Here is a 15473-nt window from a genome sequence, read left to right on the forward strand (position 1 = left end):
GAAATATAATCCTACTTTATTCTAATTATACTTTATTCTGAAAGGGTAAGCTCTTTCAGTTCTTCTTGTCAGGATTAGATGCTAATTCTGTCACTTAGGATTACTTCCTCGCATGAGTTTCATCTATAATCCTGTTCTATACTTCTCTACTTCTACCTAAGCGCTTTCTTGTGTCTACATTTATCGACATTGCCATTGAGATACATTTTAAGTGTCTCTGATGATGACTGCTAAGAATATATGTATATAGATACACATTTAATGTCAAAACAATCTGTGGCACATCTGCCACTGGTTTGCCATCTCTGCTCTAAGCTGTGCAAAGTACTGAACATTGATATATTATTTTTTTTTTTTTTCAATTTTTTAGTACATTTGAAAATTGTTATAATGAGCAAAAATTATGTTAAATGAAGCGATTTGCAGTTTAACAACTTTTTAATATTCTTATCCACTTCACTTTAAGCTAAATTTGATATACTAGTATGGCTTGCCTCTCTAATGAATATAAATGTTACTGGGGAATTTTGCTTGATTTTCTATCACAAATAAATTAAATGGGAAATAAATTTTGTAAGAAGAAAATCCGCTAAAGTACAATCAAAAGTTTTACGTGATTTTTTCTACTAAATTCTGCAATTTTAATATTTTTTTCCCTTCGTTTATTTGTGGCAAACAATTCGATTTTTATTGCATATAAACGAAAAATGCAAAAAAAAAGTAGAAAAAAAATAGAAAAAAATATTTAATGGCCAAGAAAATTATTGGCAAATCCTTAAGGTATTTTTATGTTAACAACAAACATAAAATGCCAAATACCAAAACATATTTTTACCACTAATAATGCCAAAAAAAAAATAAAAAAAAAAGTCTGGTATGAAAATATATTGAAAAGCTTTCATGTTTGTCTGAATATAAAAAATTCAAGTCCAGAGAAAAACAACTGCGAAATGCCAAGAAATTGTCTGAAATTTGCTAGTTTGTTGGATGAGGGGGGGAAGAAAAAAAATTTCTTATGCAGCGCACATTTTATATAAAAATCAAGACGTTAAACGCAACATTAAATGCCAATAGACTTTATATACGTGTACACGCACGCACCTACCAATAAGCGACCATAAAAAGGATATCTTCATGATAGTGCCATCCATGCCTGCTGCCTGCCTGCCTGCCTGCCTCCCTGCCTCTGTATAATCTCTGTGCGTATCTAACGATTTTATTTTATTTTATTTTACTTTACTTTACTTTACTTTATATATAAAATCGTTAAAATAAGTAGCAACATAAATTGCACGCGCTATTAGCTACACCGAGCGGTAAACAGTAGAAATGCGTTAATATTTACAACGTCCACAATGCAGATCGAGGATAGGAAGGTTAGCGTATGGAGGGTATGAGCTGTCAGCTGGCATTGTGGTGGTATATGTTGAATACCAAAGCAGCAGCAGCAGAAAAACTTAGGAAAAAGCATCATTAAATAAATACATTATCCCTGAACAATCAATGTCAATACACAAAATATGATCCACTAAGTTAAAAAGCACTGAATCAGCTAAAAGTGCTTGTGTTGAGCTTTAGGCCAATTTTCCACAGCTCCACAGTTACTGCCACGCCAAAAACAAAAACAAAAAAAAAATATTGTAAAAGTACAATAACCTCAACAGATTTAGTGACTCAGTTCTTAAGCTGATACATATCCTTAATGTTAATATTTTTGTTTTTTTTTTTTTTTGCTTTGAACGTCAAGCAAATATTTTTTTTTTTCATTTTTGCTTTGTATATTTAATATTCTACTATACTTTACCTTGCCCTTTATATTCATTTTTTGTTGTTTTTTTTTATACTTTTTATACCAACAATTTTATAACCATTTTCTTTACGCTTAGGCATCGTTATATCAACCGCATATCAAACCTCAAATATTTACAAGCCAACGGAAGCAAAAATACGACGTGTACAAACACCGCCGCAATATGTTGCCAGCAACAACAACAACAACAATGGCAATGGTAATGGTGGCAGCAACAACGGAAATAACACAACCACCATTTTGACTGGCACAAATACGTCAACAGCTATGACAACATTGAATTTGCAACAACATCAGCAACAACATCAGCAACAACAACAACACCAACAACAGCAGCAACAGCAACATCATCATAATTCCCGACAGGATATTGTAATGAAACCTGATTCTCATGGTAAGTAATGAAGAGGAAAAGAATTATACAATTTAATATTGATAATAATGGCATTATTGCTTGTTTTGCCTTAACAATACACAATGTTAGATACATTTTCATATCTAAAATACATTACTTAGCATAACGTTACCTTACCTGAACTTACGCTACGTTACGTTATGTTACGTTACGTTATATTACATTATTATTATATTAAGTAATGTAACGTCACGTTACGTTGCATTACGTTATGCTATGTTAAATTTAATACTTTTGGCAATGTCATTATCGTAAATGTAACCAACCAAATGAATTTGTATTCTTGAGCTCGACAACAATTACTTTTTACTAACAATTTTACACACACACACATACACACTAATATGTAAATACTTATATACATATATATATAGGTAGTCTTAACCCTATAGACGTATGCAATTGTACTAAATATTCATTGGCATTAGACAGACAGACATACGCACTTATAATACTAACATTAGAAAACGTAACGTACTAACACTTAAAGATACACACATACATATATATATATACACATATTCACCCATACAAATAACACAAACAAATAAAGTTTTTATTTAAGCTACAGTATATCCTTGTGGAATAACAAATCCTTGTAGATACTTAGATACTTAGTTTGTTATAAAAATCAAATAATCGTCTTATTTCATAAAGCATATATGGTATATAGCATACATATATCTCTTATACGAGTATTGTATCTGCATCTGTTTTGTGTATTTATAACTGTTGTATATCAGATGTTTAATGTTTGTATTTATGTTTGTATTTATGTTTCCATTTATGTTTGTTATTATATCGACAAACAAGTGTGCTTATTTAATATCCTTGATTTGCGTTTAAGTAGCTTATCGTTTTGTTGCATGATTTTTCTTCTTAGCAATTCAGTAAGAATTTTTATTGTAGTTATTTTTTAATTTTTTTTTTTTTTGTTCTCATGCTATATAATATAAAATTTCAGATAAAATTGGAAATTTTCTCTTTTTAAAATTATTATAAAAGAATAAAACACTTATAGCTGGTTCAAGTTGAGCCATGCAAAGGAATATAAGTATTCGATGAGTGCACTTAAGTGTAGTCTTCAAAATACATTTAAATTAGCTAAAGTCATATTTATATATATTTATATGAACATAAATATATATAAGTAAATAATTACTTATTTGCAAAAACAGAAAAAAAATTAAGACATATATATTATTAAATATAAAGGTTTGACAAAAAATTACTATAATTTAATAAATCTTTCGTTCTTACCGATGAACAATCCGATAAACTATTAAAAAAGTATTTATCGAATATCTATTTATCTTATTTATCTAATATCTATTTATCTATCTGTAATGTGTATTAATAGGAATGCACAGTTTATCTACGTTGTGTTCTACACAGCAATGACCACAGAGAACCGCTATCTAAAACAGACTATAGAGTACTAACAAGGCTGTACACAGAGTTTTGCTGCGTACCTTATAAATAGAATTAGTCGACAGTGATATTGGATGGAGCATATTATTAACCAGTGTCCAGAACATTGAAAGATTAAGGCAAAAATGCCTAGATGATTAATGGTACTTAAGTTGAGATGACGTCAAGGCAAAAGGATATGAAAGAACATAGTATCTGCTACCATTCAGCATTAATGAGATTAAGACAAAAATACCTAGGTGATTCATGCTTCTTGAGTTTAGTTGGTGTTATAGCAAAAAAAAATTGACCAGAATATATAACTGTCACATCCAACTATAATAAAACTTAAAGGCAAAATGCTGAATAAATCTATGGTTCTTAGGTTATATGACGTCCAGGCAAGAACATTGTGACAACGAGCATATAACACAGTGTATTTTTGCAAGAATACAGCCAATCCATGGGTTCTTCGGTTTTGATTGGTGCCGGAAGATTAAAGGGGTAATTTAATAGCGCATATTATCTACCAATGTCCAGCAGTAATGAAATTATGACAAAAAAAAAACCTAGGCGATCCATGATTCTTAAATAGCGTCAAGGCAAATGGACCATATTATCTATCACTGTCCAGCATTAATGAGGTTAAAAGTAGGGCAAAAATACTTAGCCGATTCTTGGTTCTTTGGTTTAGATGGTGGCAAAATCCAGAGTACCGAGATACATGCAATTCATTAGAAAAATTTCAATTTTATTCGATTTGACAATGCTACTATATTCGTAAAAGCTTCTTGTATTCCCATTGGCCACAATAAGGGTCTATTAGATCCATGTGAGCTTACCAACTCTAATCTAACGACCTTTGTAGTTTCATTTAATTTTTTACTTACATTGACTTATTAACCCACTTCTTTTTTACACATACAATAACTACTTGAACTTACTATATGGTACCATTATTTCCTTAATAAAACTATATCTTTTACTTATTCGGAACTTGGTATTAATGTGAATAATTAGATGAATTATAATAATTAAGTTCTAGTCTACCTTAAGATATTAGTGATGAATAACGCAAGTTTGTGAAATCAGTTTATTAATCTAAAACTAGTTTCATTCAAGCTGCTTGACATATAGGTGTTCCATTTTTAATACAAGCATATTTTATGCCAACATAAAAATTATTTATTGCCTACTATAATTTATTTCAATTTCTTTCTAATTAATACTCAGGCCTCTACTACAAGTATTAAACATAAAATGAATCAACTTTCTTGCGTGCTTATTCCATACTCTATTCCATAAATCTCTCTCACCTTTACTAAATATCAAAATTATATTTTCTTAACTAAGTACGTGAAGTAAAAGGAGGCAGCGAAGCAGACCATCCATAATATCTTAAGCCTCATAAGATAGAACAAATAATGAAAATCAAATTCAATTCGCATAAATGGAACCACAAACTTTTCCCAAAACAAAAACAACAATTCACAAAATAACTTTAATTCCTTTTCTGCTCGAATTGAGTTCTCTAAACCATAACTATACATCTATAGTCTACAGTCACCAGTCACCAGTCAGCAGTCCTTCGCATACATTCCGCATGCATATTGTAATTCAATTATCCTTTTATACGTTTCATTTGGTTTCTGTTGCATACTTGCAGGGGCATAACACTGTTTCCACCATTTTTACTTGATTGCATTATTATTTTTATTTCCATAATTCTTTTCTCTTTTCTTGCTTGTTTTATTATAACTATTTTTTTTATTTTTTTATTTTAATATATCTTGGTTTGCTCTCCATTGTCTTTTACAGTATTTTGTCGTACCCTTTTTCAATTTATACGTTTTGCTCTATTTAAGCTCCATTCATGCCATTGTCCTTTGTTTGCTTGCATGTATGCCACATCCTTGCACATATTCGTATCTGTAATTGTGGCTGTCTGCATTGGATTTGCGTTGGCTTCAATTGGGGCAGATACTCATATTCGCAGCTGCGATAAGTTTGCTTTATTAGTTTATTGTTTGCGCGACGCGGCTTATGCGCTTGTCTGACTTTTCTCAACAATGAAATCTTAAGTTTTCTTGCATAATTTATTTCTATTATTAATCCTTGTTTAGTTATCATTCCTTTCATTCCATTTTGCTGATTGCTTTAAGCTATTTATTACGTGCATCTCGCACGAGATATATGAGATATTTATCATATTTTCCTTTTTTCATCCACTCAATGTTGCCTTTATTAACAATGTAATGAGATACTCTTAATGCCGTGAGTGCTATCCATCTTAGACGTCAACAATTAGCAATAGTACGTTTTGAGATGTGGAGGGTTTAATGCGATGGGTTGGAGTTTGAGTATTTTATGTGGGAATCATATATAACTCCTTTTGTTGAATTTGATGATAGCATCAATGTTAATATTCTTACAAATTAGTGTAATTTTAACAACTTTGATAACTTCTGATAAAGACTTCAGTTGGTTATAGTAAGAAACTTAATAGAGATGTTACTTTCCAGCATTTACAAATTTGCTGAACTATAATTTTGATATTTAGTTACAAAAGAAAATCAGTGCAGCTTACTTTAAAAAGTATAAAAATTAGTATTACATTTTTCTTTACCACAAAATATGTTACAACTCACAAATAATCAAACCTTTTTCAGTAACTCTAAGAAAACAGTAAATTTAGAATGAAAGCACAAGTCACAAATAACAAATAATGCCGCCAACTAGTGATTCATATACATAAATCTATTTTAAATACTCAATACTTCAAGAAGTAAGCTATATTGATATTAAGAAGTAACTGTGATACTCCACAAACGATTTTAAAGCTTGAACTATTAGCAAAAAAGATTATGTTAAGTGTTTGATGGGTTTGGAAAAGAATTATCTGTTATGCACTACTCCAGTCTGGTGCAATGGTGCATTTGACACACTACTGTTCGCAACAAGACTGATCAAATGAAACAATCAAGGAAAAGCGAACATAATGGATCAAGGGCAATGAGAGTTGCGTTCTCTCATGACAAGGTCAGGCTACACATATCTTTGATGACTTGGAACAAATAGACGGAACTTGATAGAAAACTCTTCATCGGATCGTATAATTACCATTAGTTTCGGTCTGTCTAAAATTTATTAATGGTAAAAAATTGGCTAACTGTAGATCGGGTGAAAAACACTTAATCAAGACGCCAATAAACCACAAAAGTTCTACCCCAACTTAATTAAGAAGTTTAATTAATTTTAACTGAATTAGAAGACAAAAGGTCATATATAATAATCTCTAATATATGACTGAATAAAATTAATTCTTAATCAAGAAAAATTGTTGTTAAAAAGAATACCAAAAAATAGCTTTATTATACTTTATAGCTTATATTATACGATACTACTATTTCACCTAATAGTAGTAGAAAATGTTGTACAAAATAAAAGTTTTTACTAAAATCCTTTAGCAAATGGACGTACTCGGAAAATCGAAATCATGCCTGTGTAACAAATTCTTTTTCATCAGTTTGAATTTATATCAATCTTTAAAGAAATTTGAACTATCTCATCCTTACCGACTTCCTAACGATTTTTAAGTTAATATTAATTCTAACTTTTATATTGCCTTTTCATACCATTTTATTTCGGATAACTCTTACAAATCAATGCCAACAATAAAGACCCCAGCATCTAATACTTTTCACAAAATTCTTTTACAAAGTTATTTGTTTATTGACCTACAACCTAATAAATATTTTATCGTAGCCACAACTCATATATCAAAATGACAGGCTCATTATACGGTATTTTTTTTTTGTTCTGCTCTATCTTCACATTCAGATAAATCGATTTAGAATATATAACAATCGAGATTTTATGACGCACCAAGTGCAGCAGCTTTCCACTGACAATATTCTCACACTTGGTCCATCGTTACCAAGCTGCGACTCCGTAACGTCTGCCTCCTACCTACTGAGTATATATTTGTCTGTATGTTTGTGTGCATTTCACACAAATGCCAATATCAACAAAAGCAACGTAATCAATAGATTATTTACAGATATAATTCACAGATACACGCATACAAATATACTATACATCACATTCAAATTCGCATTCCCATTCCCAATCGCATGCGGATTCGGATTCGTATATGAGTCCGCATCGAAGTCTGATTTTCGCATTCATATTCATACTCGCAATAATAATCAGTAGAAAAATAAATAAAGATTTTCCTTTATGATTTATGGCGTACAAAGTCTACCGATGCGTTTTATCGCTACGATACAAAATCGCTTTTGTGATGTTACTTTTCACTTTATATCTTTTTATTTGTATTTTTATATTCATTTTAATATTGATTTATAAAGTATTCCTCCGCCATAAACAGGCTGTTGTGGTAAGGTCATGCAGTGGCAGTGTAGGCGCCCTCAATTTTTATTCCGCAACACAAAAAAAAAACCAGCAGTGAACGAAAAATGTAGTGAAAATTGCTATTGTTGTAAATATTGCAGTTACTAGGATTAATGAGTTTTTCAAGTAATCAATGCATTACAATAAGTGACGAGTTAATCAATTAAAATATTGTTGACAATTAATTTATTACTGCCATTTTTTTCTACAACAAACAAAATTTAATTAATTTTGGGTGCTTGGTAATAATTATGCTTCCACACATGTAAATAACAATTATTTTTATTAACTAATTATGCTATAAACCATACAACTAATAAGCGAACTAACTTATATATAACAAATGCTATATTAAGTATTTTCCATGTGCACTAAAACCCCTCCAAAAATGGTTTAATAACATATAATATTTCAAAAATATATTTTCAAATATTTAAATATTCAATTTCAATGTAAATATATTCAACTTCAATTGAAACATGTTCAACTTTAATTTAAATATGTTCAATTTCATTTTAAACATATCTAACATTATTTCAAAATTTCACCACTGTTTTGGACTATAACAAAAATCCCACCACTTTCATTCCATTTCATTAATTTGATTTGTTCAAATTTACTCAATTGAAATTTATAAACCTTTATAAAATTATTCACCATTATTAGAATCTCCAACAAGATCACCAACAACAACAACAGCAACAGTAACTCCACCACCATTGTTGCCCAACATAACACAAACAACAAATATTTCAACTCAATCCCTACAACAGCGGCAACAACAAATAAAAACACCCACAAAACAAACACGTAATCGACAACGTATGTTGGCGAAAACTTCACCAAGAAAACAGGTGGTGAATATAGCAGCTGCCATAACTGATAGTGTAACTAATATAACCTCGCAGACAACAACTACAACGACCACAACAACACCAACTATAGCTGGTAGCAAATTTTCCATTGGTCAATTAATTTGGGGTCCTGCACGTGGTTATCCTGCATGGCCGGGTAAAATTGTGAAAATGCCTGAAGACGTTTCTACTCCATCACAGAAATATGAAACAGTTTGGGTGCAATGGTTTGGTGGTGGTGGACGTTCTACTACTGAGTTAATAGCGGTCAACTCGTTACAGAGTCTTTCCGAAGGTTTAGATGCACATCATAAAGCCCAAAAGGACACAAGAAAGTGAGCAAATTATTTGTGTTGTTAGGATATCTGAATAAAAGAAATAGCAATAAGATAGGTTTTTAATATAAAATTAGTTCTAGGAATTAGGTGGTGAAATTTTTAAAGTAAGAAATTATTGTAAGGTTAAAGAAAATAGAGAAAAACATAGTAAGACTTTATTATATGTGGTGTGTTAAGAGTAAGAAAGGTTAAAGAGAATAAAGAACCTTCCAGTTAGACATTTTTGTATGTGGTGTATTAAGAGAAAGAGAGGTATAAAAGTTAAAGAAAATTAAGAACAATTACTTTACTTTTTATTCTAATGTAAATAATATAAAAATATGTCATAGAAGCTGGTGGGTTCGCAGATAGTCATAAATATAAAAGAATAATACGCATATAAAAAAGAAGACCGTGAAATATTAATAATGTCGGTATATCAGTGATTAGATCATCGATGTGAGTCTCAAAGAGAGATATAAAAATTAAAGAGAATAAAGAACCATTTCAATATATTGAATTTTTATGTAAATAATTTTCGAGCATCGAAGCTATTGAGATTGAAGACAGTGATAAATAAGAGAGAAAAATAAGTATTTAAGGATATCGAAATATTATAATGTGGTTTTCTAAGTGTATAACTCATTATTGTAAGTGAGGTGTCAAGAAAAGAGAGCCATTAAAACTAAGAGAGAATAAAAAACAATTTCTTTACTTTCTACTGTGATGTAAAAAATGGATTAAAGACAGTGACAATTAAACAATGTAAGAAGTATTTAAGTAAGAAAACAAGGGAATATAAGTAGTATAGGTAGAGTGCAACAATACAGGGGGCAGTAACCCAGCTAAAAATATTACCCGTGATGTGTGACTATTAGTGAATTAGTATATGAATTTAAAAACAAAATATTTAAAAATCGGACTATATGAAAATGTTATTCTTAAGCTATAGAATTTGACATAAGGTATACTTATAAGCATAGGGTAATAAGTATAGGAACGAAGATTATAGATTTGCTCTCTGTCGCAATTTTTTAGATAGGGTATTAAGTCAATTCCAACCTACCACTCACCTTGATTTGACATGGAATATTAGTAAATTTCAATATTCTGAGTTTTTCTTTCTACTATAGCTAATTCTTTGAGATATCGGGCTTTGCAAAGGTTATGATATCTGAATAAAAGTAAAAGTAATTAGACAGACACACTTTAGATGTCAAATGAGTTCTAAAAAATATATAATAAAATTTTTAAATATGGTAAAATATAAATTTTTTATATAAAAAAACAACGATAATTGTTGTTAATGGTCATTGGAATAATCAAAATAAAAATTGCAAACAATATTTGACGTGTAGCCTTCTTATTAATATACAGAGTTTATACCTTCAAATATCCAATATTGTGCACTAAGCTAAATCCATAGGAAATGTACCAAAAAATATTACTCAGAATATTGAAATATAACAAAATAGGTGATAAATCACAGCGTCTGAGAAATCGATATCCCCAGATCAATAAATATAAAAGTAAAAAAACAGTAAATAAATTAAAAAAAATTATCAAAATTTTAATTACGTTTGATATAAAATTTTTTTTTATTTTTATTATGGATTATTTATTATTGATTTATTATTGAATTTATTATTACCTTTTTTATTAGTCGTAGGAAATTGTTACTTGATTTTATAATAATATTTAAATAACTTGTAGTTAAAATAACTATATAAGCAGCAATCTTATTTTTAAAATTTTTAGCACAATATTTTTTTTTTATTCTTAGAATATTTTAGTTTTAGTAGTTGCAAACCTATTGAGATTTATTTTTTGATTTTAGTAACATTAGTCTAGAATACATTAAATAAATATATTGATTTTTTAAAATATTTAAATACATATATATATTATTATATTTAAAAATTTATTTTAAATTAATTTAATTTTTTTTCTTTTCTTTTTTGCTTTTTTCATTTCAAATCATTTACTCAACAAAATAAAAAAAATATGCATCTCTATATATATTATATGCATTATGAAATGAATATCCGCCTGTATATATTGTACATAAACCACAAAACACCACACAATTTCACATACTCAACTTACCATACTCCAAACTCAAACAAACTTCAACACACACACGAATTAACACAACAAAAGGAGCCGAAAATTAAATTCACAATTAGAACGCGCCATACAAGAAGCAATGATTCGAATTGGATCGTATTTCAGCTAACTCAACACTACGCAACAATGTGGGACATAAGCAAATCCAACAACCAACATCCACTTCGAACAATAACAACAACAACACAAGTCCAAATCGTAATAAACGTGCCATCGGTACGACTATACAACGCATCATTAGCAATGGCGCTGTGCACACTACAGCTGCTACAGCCGGTTTTACAATTCTACCAGCCAACAACCATCACTCAAACAATCACAACCACAACAACAACAACAGCAACGGTATTTCAACTACAACAACACTCAATCATACAGTAACACTGCAGCGCAACAAACCAATACGCATTGCGCCAGCGCCACCAAGCGGCACAACAGCGAACTCAATTGCAAATGCTAACTCAACAAGTAAAATGCTAACCACAGCTGGAAGCAAATGACCTTTGGGATCTGTTTGTGCAGCACAAGTTTCGTGGTCAACCTATACACTAGTCATTCACAATAAGTAAGACTTACTTACTTGAAAAGTGTATTATTGTGAATCGTTTTTTTTCTTAGTTTACACTCAACAGAAAATAATTATTAAATATATTATTTACTTATTGTAATAAAATATTACAAATAATTTTTTTCGTCTTTAAAAAATTATATGAAATAAAAACAAACAAATCGGTAGTAATACATAAAAAAAAAGCAAAATTACAATGAAATGAAATAAATTAACTCTGAAAATAAAAAATTAATTAATTTCTAAGAAAATGTCACTGTCGAATTAAATTTAAAAGGCTCGAATCTATGAACTAAATTTAAAAAATAAAATAATTTTTTCTTTGAATAAACTATATATCTTTTGTAGCGTTTTCTGAATTTAACGCTTTTGTAAATTTTATTGTTGAAAATTTTTATTAATTTGTTAAATATTTTTATAAACAAATGAACAACAACAACATAATAATAATTTTAATTTGTAAATATTTTTTAATTAATTTGTAGAATTAAAATTAAACACAACAACAATAAGAAAAAAATGTTTAAGTAAAAATAAGTTCACATATATATATTTTATTGTGAGTATTAATTTATAATAAAAAACATTTATTTATAAAAATAAAAAAGATTTGTACAAATTATTGCAAAAACCACTTATATATATATCTATAAATACATAAATATATTTATATTTATATATATGTAATATTTCTAATTGTTAAATATGTACTAATTTTATTTAAAACTTTCTTGCTTGCGTTTACGATAGCAATAATTAATTTTTATTTAATTTTAAAACGTTTTATTGTTTTAAGAAATCATTTTATTAAGCATTTTTTATTTTATAATATATTTTTCTTTTTAATATATATCAAACAACATAAATGAAATAGACAATAACTTTTATAAAAACTTAACAAATAAAATATTAAATAATTTGTTATTTTATACATACAATTTTTTATTAAATTCCTTTTTGTTTATAGTTTTAATAGCAATTTTTTTTTAAATTTAAACAATGTAATTTATTTTTTATATGTTAAAAAGTGCAGTTTTTTGTCTAAATTAAATTAAATTATTAAAAAGAGTTTGAACAATACTTTTAAAATATATAAAATAATTTTATATATATTTGCATAAAATTTTTTATTAAAATTTATTTTAATTTACTAATTTCAACATTTAAATTATACTATGAAAATATTTTATAAATTGAAAAATTGTAAAAAATATATAATTTTACTAATATTTATTATTTTATGGCCAAAATTGTTTATATATCGATTGGTTTTTAAATATGTAATTGTCAGTTTCCTGAAGACGACTTTATATTAAAACCGAAATATTCCGAATATTAGTGTAAATTAATTTAAATTGTTTTTGTTAATTTTTATTGGTAACAAAAGTTAAATTATTTAATTGTTATAATTGAATTATTAGCGCAAAATAACAGAATATATATAATTTGATAATTACATGCGGAACTACACAATAATATTTTTTTAACCTAATGACGTGTCTTTCTTTTGTTAGTAAATAAGAAAATATATACTAAATATATTAAAATCATAAAAGTATTAATTTCAACAAACATGAAACGTTATGTAAAACGAATAAAAACATTTTTTGAAACAAATTATAAATAAATTTATAAAATACAAATAAGTAATTTTTATTTAAGTAAATTTCTGGACTAACCATAAAACTGTTTTAATTAAGAACCATTTTTTTTATAGCGAAATTTTCTCAGAATTAACTTGTTTTTATAAGAAATAGGTATGTTATAATAGATAAAAAGGTTTTAATTAAAAAATATGTTTTGTTATTCTATTATGAAAGTCTATTTAACAATTTTTCACTATAAACATATAGATATATAAACAATTCTATTATTTTCATTAAAATAAAAACTGCACTAATTTCCTTAACAATAAAAAAAAAATTTTTATTGTAAAATTATATTTAAAACACATCGTATAGTTATATTTTTTTTCTTTTTCGTTCTGTTATTTATGTTTAACGTGTAATATTGTTTTTGTTGCAAATTTATTAGAATTTTTTTTATTAAATATATTGTTTAGCATTTAAATTAGTCTTAAGTAGTTTTATAAAAAATAAAATATGCAAAAATAAACAAAAAACTAGAAATCAAAATGTTGCTAAAAACAATATAATATAATACAATAACATATATATTATAATGAAATAATAATGAAAATAAAAACATAAGTTCTTATATAAAAATATTTCAAAACAGAATTTAAATTTATAATTGTACAAAATAAGCTTAAAAATGTAACAAGCAAAAACCAAAATGTAGTAGAAAAAAATATTAATTTACTAAAAAAATTGTTTAATTTTAAATTATTACCATATAGCAACCATATATAGAATATGCAATAAAATATTCAAAAGAAAAATATAAAAACAGTTTACATTTAGTTATAAAAGTGAACAATAAAATATTTACTTGAGTTATAGTATAAGTACAAAAAAAATATTATTTCAAATAAAAAAAATTATTTTAAATAGCCATATAAAGGAATAATATTAAAAACCGAGCTGTTTAAACCATGTGGCTGGCTATATAAACATAATGAAAGAAATGGATTTTTAGAATAACCAAGGAGGCTTCTTGGTTTTTCTTCAGATTTTTCTTATTTAATGAGTCTCCTCAATTATGCGTACTTACAAGGAATCTGTTGTCATTTCAAAAATCGTTTTGCAGAAACGGCATATATAGGTCTCTGAGAGAACAATTTTTCTTAGATGTGGTACTACAATTTGCAGGTTCGTTCAGAAACCTTTTGAGAATTTTAACATATTTTCTGCTTAGTGCAAGTTGTCTCTTTTTTAATCTGTCTATGGTCTTAAGAGTTCGTTTAAATGTTCTTAAATTGGGATTTTATTCCGTGTCTGAGTTCTGACAAAGTCTAAGACCACCAAGACCGTTTGGTTATCAGACTTTATATTGATAGTTGCTCAATATTTGTTTCCTCTCAGACTTTCAAGAGTAAATTAAGAAAATTAAGAAAGGTAGATCATTGTATGCCTATCATAGTGTTAGCATCCTAAATTTTCGAACTGTATGTCAGACTTTGGAACTCCCAAACAGAATGAATTGTAAGATTGTTAGTGAGGGAATGAAGATTATAGTACACATGCCATAATGTTATCATCCTTTAGTTGCGTCCTATATATCTACGAGTTTTATGAACTCAGAAAAGCATTGATATGAGGGAATGAATATCTACAATATTCCGCAATATTTCGATATTGCCATCCTCAAGTTTAGACCTCTATATCGAATTTGTAAACCCTTATTTATTTAAGTTAAAATTTCTGTACCTTTTTCTATTCGTTTTTAGTTTTTAAAATTTCGCACTTCTGTTTAATAAAAACATTATTTATTTTTAAAGAATATTTTGTTAAATTTTAATAATATTCAAAAATGATTTCGCTCTGAAAACTTTATTTTTCTACCATAAAAAAATAAAAATTTTAACTATTAACTACTACGTTATTAAACAATTTGTATGATGCTATACAATTGCTCTATATATTATATAAAATAGACT

The 15473-nt window shown here is 27.6% G+C and overlaps 1 protein-coding gene across 1 annotated transcript in view; it reads left to right on the plus strand.

Moving 5' to 3' along the window:
* The window catches only part of LOC119676515 (ras-interacting protein RIP3-like), a 65512-nt gene extending 54057 nt beyond the window's left edge, over positions 1–11455 (plus strand). Inside the window, exons 2-4 of the mRNA XM_038087754.1 lie at positions 1887–2204; positions 8715–9237; positions 11380–11455. Coding sequence (XP_037943682.1) covers positions 1887–2204; positions 8715–9237; positions 11380–11455 — 917 coding nt within the window. The remainder of the gene's footprint in view (positions 1–1886; positions 2205–8714; positions 9238–11379) is intronic.
* Positions 11456–15473: the final 4018 nt, after the last annotated feature.

Source organism: Teleopsis dalmanni, chromosome 2 (assembly GCF_002237135.1).
Source record: "Teleopsis dalmanni isolate 2A chromosome 2, ASM223713v2, whole genome shotgun sequence".
Lineage (NCBI taxonomy): Eukaryota > Metazoa > Arthropoda > Insecta > Diptera > Diopsidae > Teleopsis > Teleopsis dalmanni.